At 41.2% G+C, this 23,498-nt stretch overlaps 1 protein-coding gene across 1 annotated transcript; it reads left to right on the plus strand.

The window, feature by feature from the left end:
- Nucleotides 1-257: 257 nt before the first annotated feature.
- elnb (elastin b) lies at nucleotides 258-22,506 on the plus strand. The gene is made up of 55 exons (XM_047805328.1): nucleotides 258-394; nucleotides 1,571-1,828; nucleotides 2,085-2,126; nucleotides 2,239-2,442; nucleotides 2,969-2,995; nucleotides 3,187-3,225; nucleotides 3,331-3,750; nucleotides 3,889-4,542; nucleotides 4,637-4,723; nucleotides 4,862-4,909; nucleotides 4,994-5,044; nucleotides 5,126-5,236; nucleotides 5,605-5,646; nucleotides 6,253-6,657; nucleotides 6,742-6,768; nucleotides 6,985-7,266; nucleotides 7,382-7,411; nucleotides 7,640-8,011; nucleotides 8,104-8,133; nucleotides 8,320-8,685; nucleotides 8,777-8,806; nucleotides 8,994-9,383; nucleotides 9,476-9,505; nucleotides 9,692-9,907; nucleotides 9,995-10,024; nucleotides 10,212-10,337; nucleotides 10,669-10,827; nucleotides 11,603-11,632; nucleotides 11,732-12,139; nucleotides 12,232-12,264; nucleotides 12,353-12,526; nucleotides 12,606-12,638; nucleotides 12,765-12,830; nucleotides 13,920-13,952; nucleotides 14,039-14,146; nucleotides 14,226-14,282; nucleotides 14,384-14,485; nucleotides 14,616-14,651; nucleotides 14,756-14,779; nucleotides 14,854-14,910; nucleotides 15,110-15,193; nucleotides 16,081-16,128; nucleotides 16,221-16,637; nucleotides 16,775-16,900; nucleotides 18,069-18,107; nucleotides 18,302-18,334; nucleotides 18,431-18,592; nucleotides 18,731-18,784; nucleotides 19,414-19,536; nucleotides 19,650-19,709; nucleotides 19,819-19,860; nucleotides 20,011-20,070; nucleotides 20,853-20,915; nucleotides 21,411-21,467; nucleotides 21,887-22,506. Exons 1-55 carry the CDS (start codon nucleotides 319-321, stop codon nucleotides 21,931-21,933), a joined length of 7,128 nt encoding a protein of 2,375 aa, XP_047661284.1. The 5' UTR covers nucleotides 258-318; the 3' UTR covers nucleotides 21,934-22,506.
- The last annotated feature ends 992 nt before the right edge of the window (nucleotides 22,507-23,498 follow it).

Raw genomic sequence — 23,498 nt, forward strand, 5'->3', positions numbered from 1 at the left:
TCTTTCTCTCTTTTATATATATGTCTTTTTTCTATTCATCGATATGCTTCATATGTACGGATCGTTTTGAGAGCCTCAGAGGTAGACTAAAGAGAAAAGCAAAATGTACATCGACACAGTGTTGGTTGTAGTAATTACCCAATGAATCATACCCTTACCTTTGTCCAACACCCCCCCCCCATCTCGAACACACACACAGACAGATGGACATCCCACTCCAAGTTCCCTCCTTTTTCAAGACATGGGTGTACAGCTATAAGCACTTGAAGGGGAATAAAACCCCTAGGTTGCTAAAGGAAAAGGGTATTACAGAGCAGGATGGCGAGGGGCAAAGCTCTGCTGCTCTTCCATGGATTTGTCCTGCTGGCTCTGTGTAGACCCTCACTTCAAGGAGGTAAGATGTCTCCTGCTTTCTGCTTTCTGATACAGGCATTCTCTCTTTCCAGGTGCTTTTAAATACAACACCGTCCAATATTTATTATATATCCCAGTGTTTATAATTAGATTGTCTGTGTTTGGCAGCAAGTGCAATCTGATGTAATCTACCTCAGTTTTATAGGTTCTTGTAAGTTCTAAAGGTTTTGGAAACTATTCCTGAAAACATTATTCTGCATTGTCTTTGTCTTTCAGATTTAAGCAAAAGTCATAGACTGAGCTTAATTATAATAACTTTTGTCAACATAAACAATAGGAACGTTAAAAATAACAGTATGGTTTTAGTTGCGATCTAAACAACATCTAAATCACGGACTTTACATTTGCAAAAGAATAAGGATGTGGGAAGAAGTAAAAGCATTCTTTGCCCAGAATCACTTTATAGATTATAAATACAAACGCAAACTTCTTTTTACGCAACTTACAAAACTAGCCATCCAAGTTTTGTCTAACTGCATGAATTTAAAATCACTGTTTACAGGTGCATGACTTTAAGTGTTTAAATTTCTCACAGAACGTTAAAAAGCTAAATCAGAGTTTAACAAGAGTTTATTAATTCACCTTTTTCATTTCGATGTGCTCTTGAATGCATAGATGTAATTGTTTTAGTAATAAGCTACAGGTACTGTATGTACTGTTCTCTTGGTATCATATACGATCAGATAAAGAAATGGTTTACATAACCTGAAGGGTTTTTCCAGTTGTCCCTGGACATGCCAGTTACAACCTTCCCTTTATGGAAGTTATAGATCCTTAAACGTCAATGGAACCATTGAGGAACTCTAGAAAGAGTTTTTTTTTTAAATTGTATAGTAGATGTTGTTCCAATAGATGTTAAATTCTACCTTGGTAGACACCTAGATGTAGACTAGGATTTTCAGAATATGACAAAGGATTATTAAAGGTGTTCATGTACTTTTGTGAACCTGAAGTGTTCTATGAACTTACAGACTGTTATGAATTCTAGGAAGTGGTCTTATTATTAGAGTAATAGTGGGTCAACGGGTAATTGAAAGAACAGTGGTGGGTCACCAGGTAACTGGTGGAATGTTATAGTAGATAAGACGGGATATGTTAGTGGGTAGCTCAGTGCTTAAGGTGTTGGAAGGTTACTGACTTTTGTCTCGTGTTGCAGGAGTCTACATACCAGCTGCAGGAGGAGGAGGAGCTGGGCCTGGAGTAGGGGCTGGCATCGGACCTGGTGCTGGAGCTGGTCCAGTAGGGGGCGTTGGAGCTGGACTTGGTACTGGAATTAGTTCTGGTGTAGGAGTAGGCCCAGGAATCGGTCCTGGAGGTTTAGGGACCGGAGTCCTTCCAGGGAGTGGTCTTGGTGCTGGTCCTGGAGGTGCACTGGGAACTGGACCAGGAATTGGCACCAGTCCTGGAGCAGGAGGTGGTAGATATTTTGTTTTAATAAACACAAGATATGCTAGTATACATTTTTCAGCACAATTAACTAACGAATATATGTTTAGCATATAAATGTTTATCAGAATTCTTGGATAAGACTTACTTTCATACTGCATGTGATATAAAGAATTATAACATTTGCCATGAATATGCCATGTTCAATGATAAGCACATAAATGTATACAAATTAATTTATTATTTAAAAGTAAATAGGTTTTCTCCCATTTACATTTATGTAGTACCAGGGAGGTTTTTTGGTTACAAGCCAGGGAAGACAGCTGGTGAGTGACACCCTACAATCTTTGTACTTTTACAATTTCTAATATTTATTTTTAAATTTAAGGAAATATACACAAGTTATAACAGGACTCAAATTTATTGGTTATAATGTAGGTCCTGGTACAGCAGGGACTGCATTTGGTACCGGTACTGGTGGGCCAGGACTTGGAACTGGCGCATTTGTTCCTGGTACTGGTACAGGAGGAATAGGACCAGGTGGTTATGGCACAGGCCCTGGCGCAGGTGGACCAGTCACTGGGGGTATTGGAACTGGTGGAATAGGTGTTGGTGGCTTGGGAACTGGAGGACTTGGTCCTGGTTTGTGAAATTTTAGTTGAAGTTACATAAAATGTCACATTTAATATTTTACATCTATAACTACATATTTTGAGGGTCTCTTCTGTACATTCCCCCAAACATTTCAATGTGTTGAGGATAACATACAATATTACATGATATGGTGAGCTCTAGATCTGTCTAGATCAGATTGAATCAGATCCCATGAAAAAAGAGCAGGAACAATTTTTCTGTAGATCTTGTAAAGCATTGCATATAATTTCCAATGATAAATGTAAAAACGTTTGTATTTTCACACTATTGATTTATTGTAGCATCTTATGACAGTTTGATAAGAAAATATATATATTTTTTTTGCTTTCTCCAACAACTATATTATTTGGTATACTTTGTGTTTCCCTTGTGTTGATACTTGTTAAGGTCTTGAATGAATTTCAGACAATTATTCTTATGGACACATTACACACACTCTTGGTTAATTTCCTCATTATTTTCATTGGTCATTGCTACAGTTGTTTAATAGATTACTCTTTATTTTTTAAATCAGGAGCTGCTGTCAAGCCTCCAAAAACAGGTGAGAATGGAAACAACAATTTCATAGTAATTATATGTATAATAGTTCATTATATAGAGTGTAAAAGACAGCAATGTTTCAGCAGATTTTATTTGTTTATTATTAGTAATATTTACGACCAGTTCATAGTAAATATAGTTTTTAATATGAACAAAATATATATCCATTAATATATACTTTTCTGGGAGCAGGATATGGTGCTCAGGGACTTGGAACTGGTGCTTTTGGAGGTGGGGAGATTGATGCTTTTATTTTTATTACCCTAAAGTTTATGAATTGAATGATTTTTCTATGGTAAATGTAAGACGTAAATGTAATTGTTTTGTTTTCTATAGGAGGCTTAGGTGGACTTGGCCCCAGCCAGAGTGTTGGGGGTTTTGGACCTGGAGGAGTTGGACCAGGAGGAGTTGGTCCAAGTGGGACTGGTCTTGGAAGATATGGTCCTGGAGGAGTTGGACAAGGAGGAATTGTTCCAGGAGGAGTTGGTCCAGGAGGAGTTGGTCCAGGTGGGACTGGTCTAGGAGGATATGGTCCTGGAGGAGTTGGACAAGGAGGAATTGTTCCAGGAGGAGTTGGACCAGGAGGAGTTGGTCCAAGTGGGGCTGGTCTAGGAGGATATGGTCCTGGAGGAGTCAGACCGGGAGGTGTTGGCTCAGGTGGAATTGGTTCAGGAATTGGACCAGGAGGCACCAGACCAGGAGGAGCTGGCTCAGGTGGAATTGGTCTTTATCCTGGACAGAAACCACCAAAAACTGGTAAGAAATTTATGAAGTTAGACCTTTAACTTCATAGGCAGGTTACAGTTACAAACTGTATAGTTTTAAATAGCCATAGTTGAAAACAATTAAAACTTATATTATTCATAATATCCATAACATGACCTGGTGGAATAGGTCTTGGTGGATCTGGATATGTTCCAGGTGGTGTAGGAGTCAGACCTGGTGGTTCTGCAATTGGATTTGGAGGTGGTCCAGGTGGTGCAGGTTCCGGCCCTGGTGGAGCTGGATTTGGCCCTGGTGGAGCTGGAGTTGGCCCAGGTGGAGCTGGATTTGGCCCTGGTGGAGCTGGATTTGGCCCTGGTGGAGCTGGAGTTGGCCCAGGTGGAGCTGGATTTGGCCCTGGTGGAGCTGGATTTGGCCCTGGTGGTGCTGGAGTTGGCCCAGGTGGTGCTGGAGTTGGCCCAGGTGGAACTGGAGTTGTTCCTGGCGGAACTGGAGTTGGCCCTGGTGGAGCTGGATTTGGCCCTGGTGGAACTGGGGTTGGACCAGGTGGTGCTGGAGTTGGCCCAGGTGGTGCTGGAGTTGGCCCAGGTGGAACTGGAGTCGTTCCTGGCGGAAGTGGAGTTGGCCCTGGTGGAGCTGGATTTGGCCCTGGTGGAACTGGAGTCGTTCCTGGCGGAAGTGGAGTTGGACCAGGTGGAGCTGGATTTGGCCCTGGTGGAACTGGAGTTGGCCCAGGTGGAGCTGGAGTTGGACCTGGTGGAGCTGGATTTGGCCCAGGTGGAGCTGGAGTTGGACCAGGTGGAGCTGGATTTGGCCCTGGAGGAGGTAGTTACCAAAAATCATTGTTATTGTGATATTTTTTTGTTTGGAAAATCCCTGAGTATCCCTGAGTGTGTCCATGATATTTTTGTCCCTTTAGCACCTACTTTGCCACAATCTGGATTACCAAGTACAGGAACAGGTTCTGGACGCAAATTTGGCAAGCCAGGGAAGGCACCGGTACCAGGTAAAACCACAGTTTTATTATGTGACAACACTTATACTTAAGATATCACTTATTTACTTATTCAACATAATGCTACTTATTCATTAGCATTATACTAGAATTTGCAAATGTAATACTGCTTTCTTCATCTTAAATTAGGTATTAATATTCCTGGGTTGTACCAAGGTGGTATTGTTCCTGGACAAGGTAAATATGGCTGAAGCAATTAATAAAATGTAGGAACTGTTCTTTTATTAACATCAAATGTTTAAAGCAACCTTCTTTATGCAGGTTTTGGTGGTCAAGGTGTCCTGCCAGGCGTAGCTACAGGATCTCAGACTGGTGAGCTTTAAACTGATTGTATAATAGTATCAATCATCTGTTTTTGTATCTATCACACCATTTTCCCCTGTTAATTTGTAGCTCAGCTTGGTCAAGGTGGACTTGGAGCCAATGGTGGACGTGGGAGCTTTGCTGGACAACAGTTACCAGGAGTGTTTCGTGGATACCCTCTCATTACACCAAAGTCTGGAGGTATTATTGTGCATAGGAAAAAATAGCAAATATTCCTGAGACAGCTGCTGTTTTATATTAAATAAAGGGAAATGAATACATCTGAAATTACTAGTATTAAAACATTTGCCAATAGGTACACTTTTCTTCAGTAAGTGGTTTATCTTGGTCAGGTTCATAGTGAATACGGGGCTTATGCCAGGAACACTGTACTGGAAAAATCACAAAGGATGTAATTAGCGCTTGCACTTTAGTCACAATGTTTAAAGATTGTTTCTTTACTGCATGATTCTGTATTCTACATCACAGCCATATAAATAATTTATGTATGATGTGTATAATTATATAAATAATTTCTGTTCTAAAGACTTTATTCATTATTTCTTCAGGACCTGGCTCAGCTAAGTCTCAAGCTAAAGCTGCTAAATATGGTAAGTTAAGATCTTCAAGCTAAAAGCAGAATATGAATCACACGCTAAGCTACACTATAAGGCTAACGATTTGTGGACGGCAGACTCCCTCTTATTTGTCTGTGAAACTCCCATTTCAAAACTATGGGCATATAGCCTTGGACTCCTAAATTGCTCCAATAACAGCCTCCACTCTTTTGGTGAAAGCTTTCCATGAGATTTTAGAAGGTGACTGTGGAGATTTGCCTAATTTGCATTACTGAAGAAAGAAAATGTGCTGATGTTGGGCAAGAATGCATGGCACACAGTTGGAGGTCTTGTTCATCCCAAGGGTGTTCGGGATTAAACATTAACTCATGTCTTTATGGTTTGTGAACGCGGATGTTGTCATACTGGAGCAAGAATGGACTAGGCCCCTTAGTTTAACTGAAGGGAATCTTAATGCTAACAGCAAATAAATATATTCTTTACAATTTTGTCCTTTCAACTTCGTTATTTCAGGAAGGCATATATTTTGATATGATGGTCAAGTGTTTCAGAATACGTTGAAATACATATAATGTATTTTCCTATATTCAATAATGAATATGTAATAGATCACCTTATTAAAATTAATGTCTCCAACAGCAGCTGGACTTGGTGTAGGAGCTGGAGTAGGTGGTGTACCAGGTGCTGTTCCTGGAGCAGGTGGTGTACCTGGTGCTGTACCAGGTGCTGTTCCTGGAGCAGGTGGTGTACCTGGTGCTGTTCCTGGAGCAGGTGGTGTACCAGGTGTTGTGCCTGGAGCAGGTGTTTTACCTGGTGCTGTACCTGGTGCTGTCCCTGGAGCAGGTGATGTACCTGGTGTTGTGCCTGGAGCAGGTGGTGTTCCTGGTTTTGGTGCTGTTACTGGAGCAGGTGGTGTGCCTGGTGTTGTGCCTGGAGCAGGTGGTGTACCTGGATTTGGTGCCGCACCTGGAGCAGGTGGTGTGCCTGGTTTTGGTGCTGGTCCTGGAGGCTTGTATCCCAGTGGTGCTGGTACCTATCCGGGAGGTAAACAAATGTTGCTTGCTGTTTCATTTCATTATATCAGACATTGTCTTGAAATATTGAATGTCTTGTTTTTACTCTCACCAGGAGCAGGAGCCAAAGCACGGAAGTATGGTAAAAAAATTATAACTAATTATATAAGAAATATGGTGGATAATTTTCTAAGAAATTTAATGTGCAAAATTTGCCAAAAGTTCAAACCCAAAGCTGTAGATACGGGTGAAACTAAATTAATGCCAATTCCAAATAGAGTAAATTTATATATATATAATATATATATAATATTTCAAGAGAAATCTTATTTTACATTATAATATTTTTAAACCTCAGGGATTGGCGTTGGTGGGCTACCTGGACTTCCTGGGTCTGGTCTTGGACCTGGTGGACTTCCTGGGTCAGGAATTGGAGCTGGTGGACTTCCTGGCTCTGGTCTTGGAGCTGGTGGACTTCCTGGCTCTGGTTATGGAGCTGGTGGTCTTCCAGGCTCTGGTCTTGGAACTGGTGTGCTCCCTGGCTCTGGTCTTGGACCTGGTGGGCTTCCTTTATCTGGTCTTGGACCTGGTGGGCTTCCTGGATCTGGAATTGGAACTGGTGTTGGACTTGGCCCTGGAGGTAACTTGTTAAATGAAATATGAATACTGTTGCATTATATATACACTTAAATATTTAGTTTTTGTTTCAGAGTATATGCTACATGGTGATACATGCTCTCTATTACAAATTTCAGGTTATGCTGGAGCCAAAGCAAGAAAATATGGTAAATTTAATTATTAAGATACTCAATAATAATGTATATTTATTAATGTAATGATCAAGGGTAATGTCCAAAAGGCAAGATGGTCATATTAATAACTGTTAAAGCATAGATTTTGTTTAATCAGTTATTCCTAACACTTTTATTAAAGTTTAATTTGACATGAACAACAACAAATTTGTTGTTCACTAAAATTCCCATGTACTGTTTCTTCTATTAATGTTTCTTTAGCTCAGCTTGGAGGCCCTGGTGGCGCTTTAGGTGCTGGAGGATTGCCAGCAGGCTCTGGTCTTGGAGTTGGTGGGCTTCCAGGCTCTGGACTTGGATCTGGTGTGCTCCCTGGCTCTGGTCTTGGACCTGGTGGACTTCCTGGGTCTGGAATTGGAGCTGGTGGACTTCCTGGGTCTGGAATTGGAGCTGGTGGACTTCCTGGGTCTGGAATTGGAGCTGGTGGATTTCCCGGGTCTGGAATTAGAGCTGGTGGACTTCCTGGGTCTGGACTTGGAGCTGGTGGACTTCCTGGCTCTGGTCTTGGAGCTGGTGGACTTCCTGGGTCTGGTCTTGGAGCTGGTGGACTTCCTGGCTCTGGAATTGGACCTGGAGGTAACTTGTGTAAAGTTGTTGCATCTCATATAATGAAAATTGGTAATTTTTGTTCTTAGTAATGAGACATGCATTTTTCCTATAAATTACAGGATATGCTGGAGCCAAAGCAAGAAAATATGGTAAGACTTAAAAATTAATTACAAACATGAATCCATGTATGTTTAGTTTAATATGTATACAATTAAAGCTCAGTGCTTATTTCACTAATGATATTTTAGCCCTTAATTTATTTAATCCACAAGAAACTTTACAAGATTTTTCAATCAGAACTTCATGTTAGTTTTCTACTATCAATGTTTCTCTAGCTCAGCTTGGAGGTCCTGGTGGGGCTTTAGGTGCTGGAGGGTTGCCAGGAGGACTTGGAACTGGTGGGGTCCCTGGCATTGGACTGGGAGCTGGTGGACTTCCTGGCTCTGGACTTGGAGCTAGTAGACTTCCTGGGTCAGGAATTGGAGCTGGTGGACTTCCTGGGTCAGGAATTGGAGCTGGTGGACTTCCTGGGTCTGGACGTGGAGCTGGTGGACTTCCTGGGTCTGGATTTGGAGCTGGTGGACTTCCTGGGTCTGGACTTGGAGCTGGTGGATTACCTGGGTCAGGACTTGGAGCTGGTGGATTACCTGGGTCAGGACTTGGAACTGGTGGATTACCTGGGTCTGGAATTGGACCTGGAGGTAAATTGTTTAAATGTTGTTGCATCTTAAAATGAAAATGGATTAGATTTTTTCAGAATAATGAGCCATGCATTCTTCCTATAAATTACAGGATATGCGGGAGCCAAAGCAAGAAAATATGGTAAGACTTAAAAATTAATTATGTACATGAACCTATGTATGTTTAGTTTAATATGTACAGAAGTAAAGCACAATGCTTATTTTACTAATAATATTTTAGCCCTTATTTTATTTAATCCACTAGAAACTTTACAGGTTGTGTTCAGTCAGAACTTCATGTTTTGTTTCTACTATCAATGTTTCTCTAGCTCAGCTTGGAGGTCCTGGTGGGGCTTTAGGTGCTGGAGGGTTGCCAGGAGGACTTGGGACTGGTGGACTTCCTGGCTCTGGACTTGGAACTAGTGGTCTTCCTGGCTCTGGTCTTGGAGCTGGTGGACTTCCTGGCTCTGGTTATGGAGCTGGTGGACTTCCTGGGTCAGGAATTGGAGCTGGTGGGCTTCCTGGGTCTGGAATTGGAGCTGGTGGACTTCCTGGGTCAGGACTTGGAGCTGGTGGGCTTCCTGGGTCTGGACATGGAGCTGGTGGGCTTCCTGGGTCTGGACTTGGAGCTGGTGGGCTTCCTGGGTCTGGAATTGGAGCTGGTGGACTTCCTGGGTCAGGACTTGGAGCTGGTGGGCTTCCTGGGTCTGGACTTGGAGGTACCTTGTTTAAATGTTGTTGCATGTTATAAAATGAAAATGGGTAATTTTTGTTTTTAGTAATGAGACATGAATTTTTACTAAAATTTCAGGATATGTTGCAGCCAAAGCAAGAAAATATGGTAAGACTTAAAAATTAATTATGTACATGAATCTACACATGGTTACTTTAATATGTACAGAAGTAAAGCACAATGTGTATTTCACTAATGATATTTTAGCCCTTAATTTCACTTAATCCACAAAAAAGTTTACAAGTTTGTTCAATAAAAGATTCATGCATTTTTCTACTAACAATGTTTCTCTAGCTCAGCTTGCAGGTCCTGGTGGGGCTTTAGGTGCTGGAGGATTGCCTGGAGGACTTGGAACTGGTGGGGTCCCTGGAATTGGACTGGGAGCTGGTGGAATTCCTGGCTCTGGCCTTGGAACTGGATCACTTCCTGGGTCTGGAATTGGAGCTGGTGGACTTCCTGGTTCAGGGATTGGAGCTGGAGGACTTCCTGGCTCAGGTCTTGGAGCTGATGGTAACTTGATGAATGTAGTTGCATCTTATAAAATGAAAATGTTTTTTTCTGAGTAATGAAACATATCTTTTATCCTATACATTTCAGGATATGCTGCAGCCAAAGCAAGAAAATATGGTAAGACTTAAGAATGTATTATGCACATGAATCCATGTATGTTTAGTATATTATTCATAGGATTAAAGCACAATGTTTAATTAATCAATGCTATTTAGCCCTTAATTTCACTTCAACCACAAGAAACCTTTCTAGGTTGTCCAATAAAAATTTTATGTATTGTTTCTACTATTATTTTGTTCTGTAGCTCAGCTTGGAGGTCCTGGAGGAGCTTTAGGTGCTGGAGGATTGCCAGGAGGACTACCAGGGGGACTTGGTGCAGGTGTTGGAGGGCTGCCTGGTGGAGGGCTTGGACCTGCTATTGGAACTGGGGGTATTAATGAATGTCATATTTTAGTAACTATTTAATTTCCAATATTAATTTGTGCTATATGTTGTATATAATAGCACACATGCCAAAGCAATGTAAGTGCTATAACAGAAACTGTCAATAGACTGGACATTTATTCCTTCATAGTGGGTGGAGTAGATGGAGACGAGGTATAACTTTAATAGTTATAAATGAGAAGTTGCACCAAAATGTTTCTTTTCTGATTAAAATTCCACAGAATATTGATCTGAAGCAAAAGCTCATAAATATGTTATGACTCTAATTTGATGATATACTGTAATACAAAATGAACTTTATTATATTTTTTGTATAGTAGGAGGTGCTGGTGGTGCCCAAGGAGGACCTGGCTCAGGAGTTGTACCAGGAGGGACAGGAATTGGACAAAGACCAGGAGGGACAACTGGTGGCGGACCAGGTAGTGTGCCAGGTGGTGGTTTTGGACCTGGAGGAGTATCTGGTCTTGGACCTGGGGGTAAATGAACCTATGTTACAATATTTCAGTATGCTGTACATTCATTTTAACAAACAGAAATATATATACTTAAAGCAATTTTCTATATACATACATAGACCTATGGTAGGCATTTTAGACTGAGGGTACTGTTGACGTAAGTCCCTGAGCTAGTGAAACAAAATGAGGATGTACTTATCGGATAGGACACTCTGAATAAGGACATCTTTCAAATATCATAAATGTAAATGCATCTGGATTGCATGTAATAATAGCACCCAAAAAAAATCAAGATTAAGTAGTTATTCCTCGGTTTAGGATCATGAAAGACATTAAAAAATGTTATAAATATCCATAAATATTTAATTTGATGGCACAGTGGCTTAGTGGTTAGCACGTTCGCGTCACACCTCCAGGGTCGGAGTTTGATTCCCGCCTCCACCTTGTGTGTGTGGAGTTTGCATGTTCTCCCCGTGCCTCGGGGGTTTCCTCCGGGTACTCCGGTTTCCTCCCCCGGTCCAAAGACATGCATGGTAGGTTGATTGGCATCTCTGGAAAATTGTCCGTAGTGTGTGAGTGTGTGAGTGAATGAGAGTGTGTGTGTGTGCCCTGTGATGGGTTGGCACTCCGTCCAGGGTGTATCCTGCCTTGATGCCCGATGACGCCTGAGACAGGCACAGGCTCCCCGTGACCCGAGGTAGTTCAGATAAGCGGTAGAAAATGAATGAATATTATAAACATGTAATCCTAATCTTTGTGTTCTATGTGCTGCATTTTTGTATTCCACTTTTTTCAGGGTATGCTGGAGCCAAAGCTCGCAAATATGGTAAGGCATACTAAGTTACATATAAATGTAGCTAGAATCCTCTAACTGAATCATCATGCTTGACATGTCATGCACATTTGATCTATTTATGCAAAAAAGGATTCCCAAGTGGAACAGGTGGGACTGCTGGAGCAGGATTGCCTGGAGGATTAGGAGGGGTACTTGGTGGTGGATTAGGACCAGGAGTACCAGCTGGTGGTTTTGGTACTGGAGTGGCACCAGGAGGTGGAGTAGGAACTGGCAGTGTACCAGCTGGAGTACCTGGTGGAGTACCTGGAGGATATGGTCCTGGTGGGGTACCTGGGGGATATGGTCCTGGTGGAGTTCCTGGGGGATATGGTCCTGGTGGAGTACCTGGAGGATATGGTCCTGGTGCAGTGCCTGGGGGATATGGTCCTGGTGGAGTACCTGGAGGATATGGTCCTGGTGCAGTGCCTGGGGGATATGGTCCTGGTGGAGTACCTGGAGGATATGGTCCTGGTGCAGTACCTGGGGGATATGGTTCAGGTAAAGCATCAACTGTTATGCACATTTATAATTATATTTCATACTGTATATTATATCTTGTATTCTTATGTTGTATCTTCTGTCTACTGTAGCATATCCAAGTGGATCAAAGGCACTTAAATATGGTAGATAAACCTATTTTGTAATTTTCAAATTACTGTATGAACATAATACAAGTTTGCATTGTGAATGTTATGTAAATCTGATGTGCAGGTCAGGCTGGACGTGTTACTCCATCTGGGGTAGGTGGGCCTGCTCAAGGATATGGAACTGGAACAGGATCTGTTGGTGGATATGGCCAGGGCACTGGATTGAGTCCTGGGGCTGGATATGGACTTGGAGCAGGCAGCATACCAGGAGGAACAGGATTCAGAGGAGGTCCTACAGGTGCTGCAGGTTATTAACTTACATTAATTATTTATCCAAACCATTTGTATGGAAAGTAACATGTTTTTTTTAATTACAGGATATGGACCAGGTTCAAAAGCTGCTAAATATGGTATGCTTGATTGTTTTTTTTTTTTTTAGAAGTTGCATTACAAGTGCACAAATAATGGCACATTCACGTAAGCAGTCCAAAACTCTCAACCATTATATTCTTCCTTGGGTATACTTGTGGCAATAGGGCAATTAGGAGCAGGAGGAGTACTTGGCACAGGAACAGGAGGAGTAGCAAGCACTGGACAGGCTGGTGAGCAAATCATCTCACACATTTTGTTCACAATTAATTAATTAATTAATTAATTAATTTTTAATGTATTAAAAACAGTCCGAGATGGATTTAGAATCCAAAAACTAAGAATCCAAAGTGCAATGAAACTACAGTTACTGAAAAAACTCATGCGTTATATACATATAATTACTTTACTAAAAGTAAGAAAATAACTTGTGAAAAGATTATTTACAGTAAGTAGCACTCAAGCTTATTAGCCATCAACTTCTCAATTGCATCTTGCCTCACTATGGAATCTTGCCTCCACTACATCACTATGGAAAAAGCATCAGCTAAATTATGTAAATGTAAAGGCAAGGTAGGGGGGCAGGGTGGCTTAGTGATTAGCACGTTTGCCTCACACCTCCAGGGTTGGGGGTTCGAGTCCCGCCTCCACCTTGTGTGTGTGGAGTTTGCATGTTCTCCCTGTGCCTCGGGGGTTTCCTCCGGGTACTCCGGTTTCCTCCCCTGGTCCAAAGACATGCATGGTAGGTTGATTGGCAGCTCTGGAAAAATTGTCCGTAGTGTGTGAGTGTGTGAGTGAATGAGAGTGTGTGTGTGCCCTGTGATGGGTTGGCACTCCATCCAGGGTGTATCCTGCCTCGATGCCCGATGACGCCTGAGATAGGCACAGGCTCCCCGTGACCCGAGAAGTTCGGATAAGCATTAGAAAATGAATAAATGAATGAATGAATGAATAAAGGCAAGGTTTCTAATTTACTATGTCTTCTTAAAAATGCAGCAAAACCTCTGCAGTGACAGCTTTCACGCTTTGCCCAATCTGCACATTACAAATGATTACGAAAGTAGAGAAAACATACAGCATGTTAGAACTGTTATATAGTTAACTGTGTAATTTAGATGGCGTATTTCTTTTGACCCATTGAGCAGTGCCTGGGGGCATTGGAGGTGCTTCTGGATCTCCATTTGGTGGAGTTCCTGGCAGTGGACCGGGCACTGGTCTTGGAAGCTTTGGAGGCATGTTTCCGTTAATAAACCAATAGTGATGATGTTCATATTTTATTGTGTTTAGTGGGATTTAAGTATCTTTTCTTTTATGATATACAGGATATGGATCAGGGGGAAAGCCACCAAAATATGGTATGAATCCTTTTCTGAACTTTAAGGCGTCTAATTGCATTAAATTACCTCTGATAAGGTACCTCTGTCACACTCTTTCTTAATAGGTCAGCCTGCTGTTGGAACTGGAACTGTTTTAGGTGGAGCAGGGTCAGTGCCTGGTGTTGTTGGGGCTGGAACCACAACCACAGGAATAGGGACTGCAACTGGTGCAGGTGATGATGAACTACTGGAAAATTGTTAGACAAATAATAAAGGGTTGTCTTTTGACAAATTGTTATATTTTATTTTCAGGCACTGCTGTTGGGGCAGGAGGGGTACCAGTCACTGGAAGCAAGGCAGACAAATATGGTGTGTTGGTGTTCCCTTCTGTTTGTTGGGTTGATTGTCATACAACAATATATTGCCTGACCTGGAAATCAACATGGAATATCTGCTAAATCTGACCGCAGGAGTTCCGGACATCATAGGAGGAGCAACAGGAGGATCAAGAGTTCCAGGCAGTATACCAACAGCATCCACGGCTCAGAGGAACAAAACAGATGTTGATGGAGGTAATACGATAAAAGAAAGAAAGAAAGAAAGTGAGAAAGATAGCAAGTAAGAAGTGCAAGAAGCAATACAGTAGTATGCAGAATACAGAACTTTCCTTTACTGTGTTTCCCCTATATCCGTGTGGATCAGCTATTAAGCCTGATAATGACTCTACAGAAGGACAAAGTGAGTAACAACCTGCTGACATCCAGGTTCTAGGTCTTGGTTGTTTAAAATGTCCCACCGGTTTCTTTCAAAATTTAAAACGTTTGTCTTTATTTTCAACACAGGTTCTACTAAGGCCCCTAGGTTGGGTAAGTTGGGTTTTTTTATTAACAATTTATACCCAACATGAACTTGACTTGAAATGCCTGAATGTAATACTCAGGGGAAACAGGAGTCATAGAGGGATCTGGAAGTTCTATTGGTGGTGTTCCAGGTGAAGGTAAATCTTTGAAATCTTTGATAAGGTGAAGGTAAACATTAAGCCTGAAGCTTATATTTTGAGGTTTGACAGCAGCAAGTATTTATTTATTTATTTAGATAGATATATTTAAAGTTCATATGTTCACAGTTTCCTATGTAGTTGTGTAGATGGTTACTTACTATGTTTTTATTTTTTATTTTATTTGTTTTAATTAAAGGAGTTAGCGGTGGTCCTACCGATGGGGACGGACTTGATGGAGTTACTGGGACAGGAATACCCATCTTAGCTGGTGGTAGACCAGGTATTACTTTGAATGTGTGTGTGTGTTTTACAGACTATTGTCCTTAATCATGAATAGTTTAATAGGGGGCACGGTGGCTTAGTGGTTAGCACGTTCGCCTCACACCTCCAGGGTTGGGGGTTCGATTCCCGCCTCCGCATTGTGTGTGTGGAGTTTGCATGTTCTCTCCGTACCTCGGGGGTTTCCTCCGGGTACTCCGGTTTCCTCCCCCGGTCCAAAGACATGCATGGTAGGTTGATTGGCATCTCTGGAAAATTGTCCGTAGTGTGTGAGTGTGTGAGTGAATGAGAGTGTGTGTGTGCCCTGTGATGGGTTGGCACTCCGTCCAGGGTGTATCCTGCCTCGATGCCCGATGACGCCTGAAATAGGCACAGGCTCCCCGTGACCCGAGTAGTTCGGATAAGCAGTAGAAAATGAATGAATGATAGGTTGGCCGCTAAAAACTCAGCTGTTCCTATGTCTCTCTCCATAGATACTGTGAATGAAATGCATGCGATTCTACACTACCAGCTGACCGCTTTGAAAAACTTGAATCAACTATAGTTTATAGTGATTGCATTAATTTAACTAAAAGATCACGAATATTTCTGACTGTGTCAGTGCTATTGTGAGAGACAATAACAATAAATTGTTTGAAAATATTGTAACAGTGTTTTTTCAACTAACTGTCAGAAATGTGACGATGACAAACGTTTCCCGGTTCACAGTTTTGCAAAACATCAAGTGCAAATTACACATTTTTAGCTCCAATAAAACAATGTCTCAGATATCGGTGCATTTAGAGCTATACTGTACATGGCTTCTAATTTTGTTTAACAATATAAAAAATCTAGTAATTTGTGTTCAGGACTGTTTTATAAGGTGTGATTGGATGTGATCTTGTGCAGGCGGAGTAGGTGATGATCTTCCAGGAGCCAAACCTCTAAAACCTCCAGGTATTTCCAATTTCCCTTAACATAGCAGCTCAAGAACATTTCGCCTTACGGATACCAGAATTGTAACGCTATTGTGTATGTACTGTCTGAAGGTGGTGTCATTCCTGGACGTGGTGATACTCCAGGTAGAATTGAAGAACCGAGCGGAACTGACATTGTACTGGGCAGAGTTGAAGGTGGACCAGGTGGAGTCGGAGGAGGTCCAGGTGGAGTCGGAGGAGGACCGGGTAGAGACGGAAGAGGACCAGGTGGTGTTGGAGGAGGACCAGGTGGAGACGTAGGAGGACCAGGTGGAGTCAGTGGAGGTCCAGGTGGAGTCAGAGGAGGACCAGATGGAGTGGGAGAAGGTCCAATTGGTGTCCAAGGGGGTACAGGTGGAGTCGGTGGAGGACCTGGTGGAGTTGGAGGAGGACCAGGTGGACTTGGAGCAGGAACAGGCGTACAGGACACAGGAAGACCAGGCGGAGTTAGTACCAGTCCTGTAGGTGGAACAATTAAACCCCCCAAAGGTATTCATGCATAATTCTCTAAGCATCTTTGAAACAAAAGTATATATTTTTTATTTTAAACATCAAATCATATGTGATAAAGTAATACCTTTTCATGGCATGCTTTTCCTTTCTACAAAATAATGGTCTTGCGTCAGGATACGCTAGTACTTTTGGAGGACTCCTTGGTGGTATTGGAGGCCCAGGTGGAGTGACGACGGGAACTGGCTTTTTACCTGGAAGTAGCAGTCAACTGCCAGGAGGCACAGGAACAGGACCTGGAGGTCAGAAGTCATGCCAAAACTACCAAAAAGAATGAATATAATTCATTTTCTAACTCTGTGGTGTCAAATACGTTTTATGTAACAGGCCACATTTACAGTTAGTTTATTGTCAGATGAGCTGGAAACAAAAAAAAACATTTCAGTAACTAATAACACAACAAGAAATACAAATATGTTAATGTATTACTATTTATCTGCATGTCACTACATTCATTCATCTTCTACCGCTTATCCGAACTTCTCGGGTCACGGGGAGAATGTGCCTATCTCAGGTGTCATCGGGCATCAAGGCAGGATACACCCTGGACGGAGTGCCAGCCCATCACAGGGCACACACACACTCTCATTCACTCACACTCTAACACACTACGGACAATTTTCCAGAGATGCCAATCAACCTACCATGCATGTCTTTGGACCGGGGGAGGAAACCGGAGTACCCGGAGGAAACCCCTGAGGCACGGGGAGAACATGCAAACTCCACACACACAAGGCGGAGATGGGAATCGATCCCCCAACCCTGGAGATGTGAGGTGAACATGCTAACCACTAAGCCACCGTGCCCCCCGTGTCACTGCAAATAAATCCAAATTATGGTTTTCAATATATATAATAGATAGTTTACATTAATATTATCTGCAAGGTTTCACTATGGTGGGCTGAATCTGAACCCTTATCAGGGTCTAAAATCTAAAATGAATTGATTTTATAATGGGGGCACAGTGGCTTAGTGGTTAGCAGGTTTGCCTCACACCTCCAGGGTTGGGGGTTCGATTCCCGCCTCCGCCTTTTGTGTGTGGAGTTTGCATGTTCTCCCCGTGCCTCTGGGGTTTCCTCTGGGTACTCCGGTTTCCTCCCCCGGTCCAAAGACATGCATGGTAGGTTGATTGGCATCTCTGGAAAATTGCCCGTAGTGTGTGTGTGTGTGTGAGTGAATGAGAGTGTGTGTGTGCCCTGCGATGGGTTGGCACTCCGTCCATGGTGTATCCTGCCTTGATGCCCGATGACGCCTGAGATAGGCACAGGCTCCCCGTGACCTGAGAAGTTCGGATAAGCGGTAGAAAATGAATGAATGAATGAATGAATGAATAATGATTTTAGAATATCTCAGAAGAAGCTGTTTAGGTATCTAAAAATGCATCCTGTGAAATATTCTCATATTTTCCAGGTCAAAGGTTCCCAAGTGGAGCTGCTGTGGGAAGCAAAGGTTTGCTGTTTTTATCTGCTCTATTCAACTATAATCATTTAGCATATATATTTATTAATATTTAGTTGCCTTCATTTTACTGTTTATAAATGTTTATGTTTTCATATAATTTGTAGTCTGACCACCAGCTTATGAAGATATTCATGCAGCCAATGGCAACAATCTCTCTCTCTTTTATTTTTTTATTTTTACAGGTCCTGGATATGGCCCTGGAAAGGCAGCTAAAAGTAGGTCACGGTTTCCTCACAGATTATTTTATATCCTAATGGTAAAGCAGACAAAGATTTAAATTACCTCTTTTTTTTTTTTTTTTTTTACATAAGGCTACTGGGGAACTGGAGCACTGGGTGGTGTGGGAGCCTCAGGAGCACTTGGAGGAGTTCCTGGAGGGGTTGGCACTGGTTTAGGGGGTGTTGGTGGAGGTCAAGGGAGCATTGGTGGAGGACCTGGTGCAGCTGGTGTTGGTCTGGGTGGTCAAGGAGGAGGTATTTAACATAATGCAACTAGTTAACGAGTTATCAGCCGAAACAAGTTGTGATTTTAATTTCTGTCTTCTAATCCTGATAATTTACAATTCACGTTGTCGGATCTGCAGTAGAAGAGCTCAATGTTTTTATTTTCAGGTTTTGGCTACCCAGGCAGAGCAGGATTAAGAGCTGGGAAACTTGGGAAATCAGGTGCTGCTTGTTTGAATAGCCATAGAGTTGTGATGGTGATTCAACTTTGTCTGTGTTCACTAATATATTTACTCTGAAACAATTTGCTGTATGAATTTGAATATGGATGAATTAAAGTGGAACTTTACAATTAAAGGGAGCTTGGTGTTCCTTATATGTTTGATGTGTGACACCTCTGCATGCAAAAAACTTACACACTTACACGACTAACTTACTATTACACATCTTTGAATTTTTAAATACTACAAGCAGGTTTTTATAAAAATCAATTCAAGGCACATTAAAAGGTACTATATAATATTTAGTTTAGGTTTAGATCTGATTACACTGAATGACTTGCTGCATAAGAACAAACCACTTACAGATAACAAGGCATTGTTTTTGACTGAATTGAAAGAATTACTCACACAAAAAAGTCCCTGGGATTTTACTGTTGTCAGAATCAACATGAATCCAAATCCATGACTTGTGTTTTATTTAAATAAATATGCATAATTGTGTGTCAGTGCTTCACATTTTGACCTACATAAAGAACAAAATAAATATGACGGATCATTCAAGATGTCGCTTCTTAACTAAGTTATTATACGGATTATTACATGCTCAGTGACATGTTTCTGTGTTTGTAGGATTTGGCAGTTTGGGTGGAGCAGGAGGCCTAGGAATTGGAGGTACAGGTGGGGCTTTAGAAGGAGGTCCTGGAGGTGTAGTTGGAGGGCTAGGAGGCATAGGAGGAGGAGTTGGTGGCCCAGGTGGAGTTGGTCATGATACATTATATACTGTAGCTCGAAGAATATATCAGGCTTAGAATCAGTAAAAACAATGTCATTTTTAAGAATGAGCCATCACAGTCTTTTGTTTTCAGGTCGAATCTACCCAGGTGGTGCTGGACTGGGAGCTGGAGTTGGGAAGCCTGGTAAATCAGGTGCTCCAGAAATAAACAATATCAACAATCAAATTTTTTTTCAGATTTTTTTTCTGAAATCACGCCATTTTTCTGTGTTCATGTATTTTGCTTCTCTCCCTTGTTACAGGATATGGCACTGGTGCCTTGTGGGGTCAAGGTTACCAACCAGGTAGGACAACAGTCTTATGTTTTTCTATACTATACTAAACTATAGAGAGGACATGAGTGTATTCTCTCATCAGAAGTTTAGTATTAGTAGAATAATTCTACTTTCAAAAGTGCTTAAGTATTAAAAAATAAACACCTATGAATTCTGCAGGCAGTGGAGTGCCAGGATACACTGGTGGTGGTGCAGGCGGCTACCAACAACCACTCCCAGGTAATGAAGCACTGTTTCATTCATTCATTTCCTACCGCTTATCCAAACTACCTCGGGTCATGGGGAGCGAGCCTGTGCCTATCTCAGGTGTCATCTGGCATCAAGGCAGCATACAACCTGGATGGAGTGCCAACCCATCACAGGGCACACACACACAATTTTCCAGAGATGCCAATCAACCTACCATGCATGTCTTTGGACCGGGGGAGGAAACCGGAGTACCCGGAGGAAACCCCCGAGACACGGGGAGAACATGCAAACTCCACACACACAAGGTGGAGGCGGGAATCGAACCCCCGACCCTGGAGGTGTGAGGCAAACGTGCTAACCACTAAGCCGTCGTGCCTCCCAGCTCTGTTTCACTCCTTGAAAAAGTGTTAGATTTCCAATTCAAAGACTGATGACCAGCTGTTTATGACTAGGTGTCAAGCAAGCATAGGTCTCTTGGTGGGAGGGACAGCATACTCTCTGTCCCTGTCAATTAATTACAGTGACTTTATCCATTTGTTAGAGCTCAGGTATGTTGAAGAGGGCAAATAGTGCCATCTTCTTAGTGACAAAGCATGTGCTGCAGTTTGAAAAGAAAAGGGCTGGATTTATGTTCCTCAGTGGAAGCACATGTTTCCTTTAACCCTTCCTTAGTCGTTATATGGTACTTCGGATAACACGGACAGACATCATAGTTAGTAGGCGGTAATTGTTAAATGACCAAACTAGGGAGAAAATGGGGTAAAAGAAAAATTACAGCGGTACATAACTGTATTCATTTTCTTTTATACTAGGCTATGGACAAGGAGGAGCTGGACAAGGAGGAGCTGGAAGTGCACCACTTACACCTCAACAATGTAGGTCATTTCTATTTCAATTCTGCTCATACATGAGTCAATGACATCAGTGTAAATATACAGTAACAGTAACAGTAAGAAATTAGTATGGTTATAGTAAACAATAATGTTTAACAATGTTTAATAATATTTTATAGTTACAGCATCATTGCAACGATTTAGGGATGTGGTAACCTACTGGTTAAGGTGTTGGGCTACCAATCGGAAGGTTGTGAGTTCGATTTCTACGTCCACCAAACTGCCACTGAGCAAGGCCCTTAACCCTCAATTGCTCAGTTGTATAAAAATGAGATAAAATGTAAGTCGCTCTGGATAAGGGCGGCTGTAAATGTAATGATGCAATGCTCATGAAGGTACGGTATCCGGTTTAGACCAGATATATGGGAAGTACATGTAAAAGTGTTTGTGGATTGTGGAAAAAGATTTTCATATAATATAAATGTTTTATTATTATTATTATTATTATTATTATTATTATTATTATTATTATTACAGCTAAAGCAGCTAAATATGCAGCTCTCCAAGGTGCTCTAGGGGTTGGAGGCTACAGAGGTACAGTGCAGTGCACATCTATAATATATTATGTGTGTGTGTGTGTGTGTGTGTTTTTTTTTTGTGTGTGTGTGTGTGTGTGTGTGTGTGTGTGTGTGTGTGTGTGTGTGTGTGTGTGTGTATAGGCTATTCGGAGGATTTAATTAATGAATATTCAGGTTAACCATTAAGCGGGGTATTAATTAATAAATGACAGTAGTCCTAATGGACATATAGACAAACAATTGCTTGAATGATGTTAATGAATAATGTTCATATTTTCAGCTTTCACATTGTGCCACCTCAGATTGTTAACCGGGTATATGAACGCATCCCGAATGCATGTACTATGTGATCGAAGCTTGAAACTTTTTAATCTCTAAATAAAATCCAACAATTACATTACTTTACTATGTCTTTGGCTATATCTGTGACTGCAGGAGGAGCTGGATGTCAAGGCAAATACTGTGGGAGGAGGAGGAAATGAGAGGCCTGCAGCGAGAAGTGACCTCATGAACAAGTGGTGCTACTGCATAATCTTGATTGTACTTTTTCATTTCTGCTGGGAGAAAAGTAAAAGTATTCCTGCTCAAAGTGCACCTCATAACACGATTCAGACATGTTCGATTCGTTTTTTTGGTTTTTTTACATAGCATCGATTCAAGGATGTATACAGTGTGCAATCACTCATGCACTTATGGCACAATTTAACACACACACACACACACCAAGGGTTCACTGTGTTCACCATGTCACTAATTAATGTTAATTAATTAATGTTAATTCACTGTAACATCACCATAAATTAGCTATAATTTGTCTTACCAATCAACATAAAACACCAGGATTGTGTTTATTTCTGATCCATGTCTACACCTCAGGCAATCTCAGTCTGTCAGCCTTCACTTTCACTTCCATAACTGCATATTTAAACATGCTGTATGAAAAAATGTTGCTGCTATGTACTGTAATAGACAAACGTGATAGTAATATCAAGTTGTCATTAAGCTAAGTGGTTCAGTCCACCTCATCACATACTACATGCTTTTCTCTTTTGATGGTGACGTATATATATATATATATATATATATATATATATATATATATATATATATATATATATATATATATATATATATATATATAGGGGTATTTTTATTTTGTGTATTAATGGGAGCTTAAACAGACCTCGTCATGAGTGCACAGTGCTGTTCTTGAAGCCTAGATGTGCCACACGTCAAGGTCTTTGCCATGTGTATTAACACTTTATTGAACAAACCGTACTTTCTGCTGTAGGAAGTATAATATCAAAGTGCTGAGGAATACAAGTTCATGACACCTCAGGATTTTAAGGTAGCTCTCGTCTAGTTTTTGATATAGAGAGATCGGAATTTTCTTTCTTTCAATTACTTTTTATTAAGTTAAATCTATTTGGGATTTCGTGTTCCTTTTGCATTTAACCGTAGCAATGTGTGAGTTTGATTTTCTTACTGTGTGATTTCTCACTGTATGGGTTTGGGATTTTGTCTTTGTTTGTTTGTGTGTTTTTTTAACATTTGTGAATCATGTATCAGTATTTGGAAAAGAAATCTGAGATAATGGGAATGACGGTTCAGTCATTGAATCTTCATTAACAGCAGGTTTGCAATGTTTACCTTTACCTTTATGATTTTCGCAAACCTTGAAAATCATATAAAAGTCTTTTCATGTGATGCATTTTATCTATATATTTTTTCCTTTAACTAAATAAAAGATATTAAGGATAGGATGTTGAATTGTAGACATCATTCCACATCGTGACGTTGGAGTTTGTTTGGTTCTGGTTAATCAGCAGCAATTGTGTTATTGCAGAAAAGAAATGCAATCTATCATAACGTGACCAGAAATGTTCTTTTTCGAAACACCATCTTTTTTTCGTATAATAAATGACTTGAAGTGGTGGTGACGTTAAACAAAACACATTAAACAAAACACACGCAGCCACACATTTGCTTTATTTAAGAAGAAATGATTACACAAATTGAAACCAGGCTTCTAAATCATCACACAGTA

The sequence above is a fragment of the Tachysurus fulvidraco genome, chromosome 21, assembly GCF_022655615.1.
Source record: "Tachysurus fulvidraco isolate hzauxx_2018 chromosome 21, HZAU_PFXX_2.0, whole genome shotgun sequence".
NCBI classification, from domain to species: domain Eukaryota; kingdom Metazoa; phylum Chordata; class Actinopteri; order Siluriformes; family Bagridae; genus Tachysurus; species Tachysurus fulvidraco.

Coding starts and splice junctions, on each gene's coding strand:
- elnb (XM_047805328.1), top strand. CDS start 319: ATGGCGAGGGGCAAAGCTCTGCTGCTCTTCCATGGATTTGTCCTGCTG. Junction 16,638..16,774: donor AACAATTAAACCCCCCAAAG/GTATTCATGCAT, acceptor GTCTTGCGTCAG/GATACGCTAGTACTTTTGGA. Junction 19,537..19,649: donor AGGAGGAGTTGGTGGCCCAG/GTGGAGTTGGTC, acceptor TTTTGTTTTCAG/GTCGAATCTACCCAGGTGGT.